Source organism: Orycteropus afer, unplaced genomic scaffold (assembly GCF_000298275.1).
Source record: "Orycteropus afer afer isolate SDZICR_OR568_19922 unplaced genomic scaffold, OryAfe1.0 scaffold00311, whole genome shotgun sequence".
Taxonomy (NCBI): domain Eukaryota; kingdom Metazoa; phylum Chordata; class Mammalia; order Tubulidentata; family Orycteropodidae; genus Orycteropus; species Orycteropus afer.
The window spans coordinates 1,941,254-1,950,759 of record NW_006921898.1 but is presented as its reverse complement, the minus strand read 5'-3'; the positions used below and the strand labels follow the sequence as shown (position 1 = coordinate 1,950,759).

The following is a 9,506-nucleotide window of genomic DNA, read 5'->3' as shown; positions in this document are numbered from 1 at the left end:
CCACCTACTCTTCCTCAATTTTACCCTAAGTCAGACTGCAAGACAAGTCAGGGGAGGGAGCCTCCGCCTGGCCTGAGCAACCTGTCACTGTTTGCTGCATCCCCTTCCACATCAGTGCTTCAGGGACAGAGTTTCCAGAGGGATCAAGTCTGTGTATGGGTCCGAGAAGGCACTCAACTTTATTTCCAAATCCCTACAGGGTGCAGCGGCAGCGAGAATGTACCCAACAGGCTCCTCTGGCTTGGAAACTTTCCTTGATGTCTCCTAGGTCTCCAAGCCCTGGTCTGAATGCCTCAGACACTTGATGCCATGGGGAGGAGGGTGGTAGTCTCTGTGCATCTCCCTTTCCCAAGATTTAGCCACCAGGTGTTATTTGAGTCTTTGCCTTCAGATCAGTGTTGCTTCTATTAAGCCCCTGTAGTTGAAAATGGTAGACGAGGAAACTGTGTGCTGTTACATGCAGCAAGTGGAAGACTGTTTGCCATGTCAACCCCAAGCTGCCCCCTGCCATGACCACTGAGAAACCTCCCACCACAGCTGGGCATAGAAAAGGCTGCCCAGAACAGCCTGAAGCCCCCTTGGCTTCTTAAATATTTCCTGGATGCCCAAGAACAATCCCCAGGCCCTAGCTTTCTCTCCTGCTCCTGAGCTGGCCTCAGCCCTCTGCTGCCACATCCTGCAGCCTCCAATACTGAGCCCTGGACTCCATGAGAGGCCTCCCAGCAGCCTAGGCTCCAGCACAACACAGACACTGGAAGTGGATCCTGCTGCCTTCAGCTTGGTATCTGTTGCATTGAGGTTTCTCCCTGCTCCTCTGGGGTCACCTCTGATCACTCCCCTGGGCCAGATCCCTGCCAGGCTTGGTACCACCAGGGCTGTGACCTGGCTGGGTCCTAGAACCTCCTGCTGCTCCACCTTTCCCCAGCAGACCCTCTCTCTCCTCATGGCCAGTCTGGTGTGGCCTCCTCTCAACTCATCCAGGTCAGCCACCATCCTCCAGAGAGTGAAACTCACATCCCATTACTCCTTCCCAGCCACGGCTTTTCCTTGCAGAAGGGGTGGAACAGAGGCATGCCTGGGTGGGGCGAGCAGTGTGAGGACACCCTACATTTGCAGAGGGACAGTGTTCCCTGACCAGCACTGCCAAGGCCACATGTTTGGGTGCAAGGAGCAGAGTCTGGGCTGGGAAACAGGATACCTGGTGCAGCCTTATCTCTGCCTGCAATGGGCTGTGCGAACTTGGCCTTGGACCTTAGCTCCCCTCTGGGCAGGAAGTAGATGTTCTGCAACCTCGGTGGTCCATGTTTGAGCTTGAAGTCCAAGATGCAAGTAGGCTTAAGCCTGAGGGCTTACAAGTCCCAGCTGCCACCTCCAGGAAGCCCTCCTCATTTCTCCCCTTTCTTCTTCTTGGCCTCATTCTTCTCATCTTCCTCTACCTTGATGGCTACTGTGTCCACACTGTCCTTCTTCTTCTTCTTCTTCTTATCCTCTGTGGGGTAGGGGAAAGAGGCCATGCAGTAGGATGGGACAAGGTTTGGGGCTCAGGGGTCTCAGGAGAAGATGGCACCAGAGCCTCCCATACTCTGCTCTTTACGTCTTTCTTCCAACCCTTTCCTGCCTGGAGAGCAGGCTCCTTGTTAGACCTGCCTCACTCTGACCAATCTCTGTGCTCTGGTGTCCCAGGGCAGGGCCAGAGTCTCTGCCTAACCTGCTGCAGGTGGAGGGGAGGAACTTGGGGGCAGTGGGAATGAGGAACTGGCTGGCTTATAAGGATCAGGTGATGACTGGGGCTGGGCACCAGGCCCACTCACCTCCAGGGATTTCTGTGAGCTCACTGAGGGGTGGCACTGTCTCCAGCTTATCGGTGTACATCTTGGCTGCCTTCCGCTGTAGGTACCGGGCTTCGATCTCCTTCCGGGTCCGTGGCACACGGCAATTGAAGACGCAGCACAGGGTGATAACTATAGGGAGGACAGAGCAGGCTGGGGGCTGGGCCTCAGACATCCCAAGAATGACATCTGAGCTTCAGACCTGCTTCCATCCACCTCTGTGTCTCAGCCAGGAGACTCTGGCGGGAGGCACAGCATTCAAGCTGTCTTTCCTGAGCAGGGCTGGTTTCATGAGTTGCACAGTGCATCAAGCTCAGAAGGGCCTATGCTTGATTTAATACTCTGCTGTCGCCATCTTACAATTCTCAATTTTGGAACAGAGCCTTGTATTTTCATTCTGTCCTTGAAAATTATGTCTCCAGTCCTGTTCCTGGAGGGTCTTTCTGATTAGAATTTCTGACTAGATTGAGAGTTCCCGGAGGAGGGCAGGGTACAGAGCTACAGCTTCCTAGAGCCCACTTCTCTTCCCCCGGCCTCTGGGCTCCCAGCACATCCTACTTTTCCCTCTGAAAGCAAAGCCAGAGCCACCTCGCACAGCAAAGTATGTGGCAGCCTTCTCCTCAGCCTCTCTGAGGACAAGCCTGGCCTCCTCCTGGCTGGACAGGTTGCTGGTGAGAGGGCACAGACCCTGCCCTGGGCGTTCACCTTGGAGGGAGTTATTCCAGGAGCAGTTTTCCAACCGAAGACAGCTGTGCCCACGCCAGTTGGGCCACGGCATGAAGCTGGCCTGTTTAGTGATGGGCAGGGCAGGGTAGAACTGCCAGGGCTTGGCTGGATCAAGTTTATTTTTCTAAGGCCCCCACAGTCTGACCACCTTGGCCCCAGCCCCAGGGGAGGGATGGAGCTGGTTCCTATTATAGATCAGATGACCAGACATAACTTCCTGGCAGGCTCCTGGGGGCAGGAGGGCCCAGGCAAGGCAAGCCAGGACTATTTTGGGGAGAATACCTCAGACCTATGTAGCCTGGGCTGGAGCATTCTCTGGGTCGTCTTGAGCAGCCCTCTGCCTCAAGACAAGACAGGACCCCTTTAGTCAAGTATTGTGGGTCCAGTGAGTCTCTCTGAGACTCAGAACAAAAGAAAGAAGAAAAATGAGTGAGTGGATGAATGGATGGAATGGTCTCAGAGTCTCAGCTGCTGAGAACATTACTGGATTCCTGAACGCATGGATGGGGGAGCCAATAGCATCCAGGCACACTCTGAGGGGCTTCTGCATGGGGCTCTAGCAGTAGGCCTGACAGTGTCTGGGGGTAGATGTGAGTGGAAAGTAGTGTCTTCTTACCTGAAGAGCTGCATTCTGTTCTTCTCCAGACGCCTGTGTGCAGGCCAAAGGTCCATTTCCCATCCCGACCTTGCTTGCTGGGCCCCTTCTCCCAGCCACCTCACTAGGCGCCTCCCAGAGCCCACACCCACTCAGGCTCTCCTTGCAGTGGCCCCAAGCCCTGGGAAGCTGAGGCTTCAAAGAGAGTTCAGCAGGCAACGGCTGGAAGCCAGAGCAGGGCTCAAACACTGCCCTGCACACCAGGCCTGCCTCTCCCAGCCTTGCTTGGTTGCTTCTCCTCAAAGAAGTAGAGAAACAAAGTGCCTTGAAGTGAGTTCTATGGTCCAGGCAGGGGACTGAGATGCGAGGCCCCAGGAGAACATCCCCACAACCCCTCTCTCAAAAGTGTTCTGGGAAGCCCTACCACCCAGGCCCCAGCTGATGGGCAGCAGGAAAGATCTGTTTCCTCTCCAGGAGATGGGGAGTGGGTCACCCATACTCCCTAGAGCCATGCAATGCACAGTAACAAGTGCTGACCTACTGCTCAGGCCACTAAGACTATCTCTTTTCCTTTCTAGGAAATAGGGTTATGCCTAAGGGTTGTCTGGGTGTTTGATGTGCAAGTGTCTCTTTGAGTCTAAGACTGTAAGTTTCTTGTATGGTTCCAGGCACATCCACCATCTGGGCCAAGCAGAGCCTAAGAGAGGTCATTATGGGTCTTGAGGACCACAGTGCCCTCATCCCCACTCCCTGGGGTACCCTGGAGCTTCTCCCTAGGCCTGCACCCTAGACAGTTCCTGGGGTCCCTGAAGGGTACATGCCTCTTGGTGTCAGGGGTTGCCCCCTCTCAGGACTCCTGAGGGGAGCTGCAGCCACACCAGTCTGCCTGAGGCGCCTCCACTGAGAGGTCTTATGGTTCTTGGCCTTTTCAGTGAACAAAATGCAGCCTCTTGCTCAGATCCCGCCCCCAACTCCAGCTATGAAGAAATGGCAGTGAGTTGGGGGAGAGGGGGGAGCTCTTTCCTCACAGGGAGGGCACTTCTGGTGAAGCACATGCAAATCAGATATCCATGTCCCCCTGACCCCCACCCATCCCAGCATCTGGATGGGCCCTCTGTGGCTCACCTGGCCCTCCTGGGGACTTCATCTTGGGAGAGCTCTAGCCGAAACTTGAATGCAGCTTTAGCCTCCCCACCCAGGAAGCACTCAGTAAGTATCCTATAGGGATCATCTGAGACTTTCAAGCCTCTGCTCATACCCCTCTCTCTGCCAGAACCTTTTGCAGGCCCGTCCCCTGGCAAACCCCACCCATCCTCTTAGGTGCAACACAGAGGACCTCTACTTCATGAAACCTTTGTTGGGGAGGGGGATGTCTCCCCCCCCACATCCCCAAAACACACCTTGTGCCCTGTGGGAACCCCCATCAGACCCCACTGTGTGCCACGCAGCCTCCTCCATTCCACCCCCACCTCTAGACTCCCACTCTGGGAGGAGGGCTGAGAGGAGCGTGCCAAGTCTGCTTCTGCGGCAGCTTTGAACCATGTAGCTTCCAGTCCCCAGGAGAGGAACAGGTCTCCTGCTTTTAATTGAGGTGGGTGTGAGTCATCCCTGGGAAATGGTGTTTGACAAGGCAGCTTCGGAGACTTGGGAGCCACATCTGCTGGGCATCTGGGGGCCTCTGGGCCTAGCTTTGGCCCCAAGTGGCCTTGCTGGGGCTCCTGGGTGTGGGCCCTTTAAGCAGGCCAGACTGCAAGAAAAGCATCAGGAGGCCATCGATAGGGAAAAATGACACGTCTCTTCGTTGTCATTTCAGTGGAGTCCCCTGTAATTACCATAATTGCTATGTGGCTGCCTCCCGGGTCCAGTGGAATACTTCGGGTCACTACCGGTCCATCAGTCCTCCATGGGGACTTTGTGTGAACTGAGAGGTGCCAGAAACCACGGCGGGCCTCCTGCGGGCGCCTGGCCTGCTTGCACTGCCCGGAATTGCTGCTCTGAGCCCGCGGGGGTGTGGGGTGGCAGGGGGCGGGGGCTGGCGGGGTGTGCTGCACTGCAGTGTGGTGGGGAGGGTGGGGAGCAGCTACTCACTGATGGACAGCACGAAGAGCGAGAAGATGCCCACCACGTGCCATAGGCGCATGTCCCAGAACACCACAGTCTCCTTGGTCAGCGGGGGTGGCTTGGGCTTGGTTGGGGCTGTACTCGGCTGCGGGAATTGGGAGAGAGGAGGGTAAGTAAGGCAGGGACCAGTAGGCTGGTCATGAGCTCATGAGCTCAACCCAAGCATTTCAGAATCCCCTGGAATTAAGTGCCACAGGCAGTCGAATTCATCACCCTAGACACTGGGACACTCCAGCACAGAGCCAAGGACTTGGAGAGCGAATGTGGTTGATGCTTGGGGAAACCATGGCTTGGAAGGGCAAATGTAGACAGAATGTCCCACTTGGGTTGAAGGCCCCTTTGAGCAGGCTTTGGGTCTCCTCTGCTCCAGTCCTGGGCCCCACACAGACAGATGGGGGTCTCAGGACCAAGGCCAGAGACAAGGCAAGGCCTATGCTGTGTTGGGACTGGCTTTGCCATTGTGTCTCCTCAGCATTGGGTGGGGATGCGGAGCTGGGAAGGGCTAGGCACCTCTGACGCCTGCCCAGGACCACCACCAGGTGACCTCATACAGTTGCCTATCCTCCTGGGAGTCACTCTTCTCTACCTGAAGACTGGGCCAAAGTCCTCACTGCACAGGGCTAAATAAATAACTTGTCCTCAATGAGGCAGCGACACCTGGGGGCCAAACGATGTAAATGCGGCTGGAGCGAGCCTGAGCTGAGCACAGCTGGTGGGGCACATTCCCAGGGGGATTTGACTCTAGTATTGAGGGGATCAAACGGAACACAACATTGTCCTAGCAGGCTGAGGGATCATGATCTAGCCCTGGGTGTGGGAACGGACAAGATCCTTCCCTGGGGGATTTAGGGTACACAGCCCTACCTTGGGGATCTGAGGTGACAAGATCCTAACCTTGGGGTTAGAGAACCTTAACTGGGGGCCTAAAGAGACATGGCCCAGTCCTGGGGTCTGAGGGAATAAGGGCCTCCACATGGATCTGAAGGGACATGGTCATGCCCTGGGGTCTGAGGGTGTTGGAGGAGGACATGGCCCTGCTCTGGGGGTCTGATGGGTGTGGGAATGGACAAGATCCTTCCCTGGGGGATTAAGGGTACACAGCCCTACCTTGGGGATCTGAGGTGACAAGATCCTAACCTTGGGGTTAGAGAACCTTAACTGGGGGCCTAAAGAGACATGGCCCAGTCCTGGGGTCTGAGGGAATAAGGGCCTCCACATGGATCTGAAGGGACATGGTCATGCCCTGGGGTCTGAGGGTGTTGGAGGAGGACATGGCCATGCTCTGGGGGTCTTATGGGACACAAGCATGCTGGTGGCCCTGAGGGTAAATAGCTCTGCCCTGGGTCTGAGAGGACACGACCCTTCCCTGAAAACTAGAGAGGTGCATGCCCTTTCCTGGGAGTCTGAGGGGACATGGCCCTGCTCCAGAGTTTGAGGGGGCAGACCCATCCCTGAGAGTGATAATGAACACAACCCTTCCTTGGGGGTCTGAGAGGACACAGCCCTATCCTGTGAATGGATAGGAGTATGGTTCTGCCTCAGGGGTCTGAGGAGACACATTCCTGCCATGGAGATCTGAGGGGACACAGCCCTACTATGGTGGTCTGAAGAAACATGGTCCCATCTGGGGGTTGAAGGGGAACAAAGTTCTGCCCTGGGGATATAAGATGACACAGCCCTGCACCAGATTCTAAGGGGGCATGGCCCTACTCTGAAGCTCTGAAGACACAGGGTCCCGCCCCAGGATCTGAGGGAACATAGCTCTGCCCCAGGATCTGAGTGGATATGGTCTTGCCTTGGGGGATTTAAGCAAGACCTGGCCCTAACCTATGGAGCTGAGAGGTATATGAACCTATCTTGGTCCCCAAGTTTGGCTGAGAGACATGAATGGGGTCGATGCTTATAGGGAGAGAGGATTGTGAGGCATCTGTGCAATACATTGTTCCCTGATGATTAAACAAATAAAGATAGGCATGAGGAGCTCCTTCTGGCTCTCTGGGAAAGACAGGCAACCCACAGTTCAGCCATCCACCATTCATTTCCCTGACCTGTAATCATGCTTTGCACCTACTATAAGCTGGGTACTTCATCATCTAAGGAACACCACCTTTCAGCATGGATTAGAGATGCTTGGTGAGAATCAGAGACCTGTCCCAGGTAACCCAGAGGATCTGTGTGCTGGTATTGGCACGGGATTCCCCGGCTCTGTTCTCTTCACCAGGGCAAACTATGTAGGGGCCTTCTTTCCTCTGGCCTCATTTTTTTTTCCATCTGTAACTTGAGTGGGGTGGTCCTAGGCATCTCTGGGGAGTTCTCTCTACCCAACTTGAGTGGTAACACTGATGAAAAAATATTATCCCAGAGGCTTAGACATATGTGAGGGGTCAGATACATACATGTGAGGTTGGAGAACCCAAGTGTGGGATTAGGCACCAGTGGTTCAGGCACAGGTTTGAGGCTGGATGCACATTTGTGAATTCCAAGTATGTGTGTGTGGTGTCGGACATGTGTACAGATTGGGCCACACAAGTGGGGCTGAACACATATCTGTGGCACCTGGGCCACAACCTGGGAGTGGTAGGGTTTTCTGATTCTAAGGCCCAGTTGGTTGGCTTGGCTAAGTCGTATGACTGGAAGACACTGAAGGCCAGGGTAAAGTTCTCAGATCCTGAGCCTAGGTGGCTGAGAGCTCACTTCCAACATGTTATAGCCTTGCTCCAGATGGAGCTGTGCCTAAGTTCTCATCCCTGACAAGGGTCTTGGGTATAGGGTAATGAGAATGGCTCTGCTGACAAGGGCACTCCTCATGATGGGTACTGCTGGGGTTTTGAATCCTGAAGCTTGGAGGCCTCACCTCCATCAGAGGCTCACATCCTAATAAGAAGGTGATGCCTGCAGGGCTGGCATGAGAGGTGTCATGGACCCCAGCCCTGGCACCTCTCTCTGGTGCTCCCCAGGATCTCCAGGGCTGGGCCTGACCTTATTCAGGCTGTAGGCAGATTGATTCCAAATGCAATTTCTCCTGATGGTCTGGGGGAAAGATGTTCCTGGGATTGGCAGGAAGAGTGCTTGGCTCAGAACCAACTTGACCCTCACCCCCAGCCTTCTGCCTGCTCTCAGACCAGCTCAGTTTCTGTACCTGAAGTCTCAGAGCAGCCAGAGAGGGGACCAAGTACACTCCTTGGAGTTCAAGCTAGTCAGGCTCCCCTTACAGGGACATGGGAGCTGATACCTGACTCTAGTCCAGCCTCCTGGCCATGCCCCCTGTCAGAATCAGAGGCAGGTTAGCATCAGAGAATAGGGCTCTGTCCTCATGACTTCCTCAGACTCTCCAGTTCACAGCTTGTCCCTTCAGACCCCTCAAGGTATGGGTCTGTCCTCCCTACCTCATCCTGTCCCCCAGCATCTGCCCCCGCAGGCTTACCTGGGCATCTCTCTCTATCTCTTGCGTTCCTGTTTCTCTGCACTGCCTGCTCGCCCTCTGACCCTGGCTCTGACCTTACCCTCCAGAATTCTGAGTTTGGATTGCTACCTCCCTCTCTGGTATCCTTTCCAGGCTCAGAGGGTGCAGAGGGGGTCAAGGACACTGCAGATGCCCTCCCCTGCAGTCCTTCCTCACCCCAGCCAGGCTCCTGAACCAACCACCCCAGCTACCTTCCTCACCACTTCGTGGGCTATCTTGGCAGATCTTTCCAGCTCTCCCAACTATGTACCCTCTTCCAGTTTTTTCTCGGAAACCTGTTACCACCAGCAGCAAGTCAGACTCCCTAGTCCCTGGGTTGTGCCCAATCTACTCCTTCCTTCCTGAGTGGGTGCTGACTTGGAATTGAGCTCAACACCTGGCTGCCTGATAAAGTGTCCTCCTCCTCTCCCCTTCCACCTTGCTTGGAATGCCCCCACCTCCTTCCCAAGGCCATGTCTGCCCCATTAGACAGGGGTCCCTGGAAGATCTCAAGAGTCAAAGGCTGTGATGCTTTTGCCATGAGGCCTTCAGACCAGAGTCCCTGTCCCTCCATCAGACCAAGGGCTGGAGGATAGGGTCTGAGCCTCCCTCAGCAGACTAAGATTTCTATCATAAGGGCTGTGACCTCCACATCAGACCAGGGACCCTAAGATCAGTGACTGAATCTCCTGACAGCCTGGGAGCACTTAGGCCAGGGGAATGTTCCCCCAGTAGGCTGGGTGTCCTAGGGCAAGACAAAAGGCAAAAGGCAGCTCCCGGTCAGATAGAGCCC

The 9,506-nt window shown here is 55.2% G+C and overlaps 1 protein-coding gene across 1 annotated transcript in view; it reads right to left on the bottom strand.

Annotated features, from left to right (window-relative positions):
• Nucleotides 1-1,385: 1,385 nt before the first annotated feature.
• Nucleotides 1,386-9,506, bottom strand: part of TMIE (transmembrane inner ear) — an 8,348-nt gene continuing 227 nt past the window's right edge. Inside the window, exons 2-4 of the mRNA XM_007951747.1 lie at nucleotides 5,239-5,356; nucleotides 1,812-1,961; nucleotides 1,386-1,489 (exon numbers count right to left, since the gene is read on the bottom strand). Of these exons, the coding sequence (XP_007949938.1) occupies nucleotides 1,386-1,489; nucleotides 1,812-1,961; nucleotides 5,239-5,356 (372 nt within the window). The remainder of the gene's footprint in view (nucleotides 1,490-1,811; nucleotides 1,962-5,238; nucleotides 5,357-9,506) is intronic.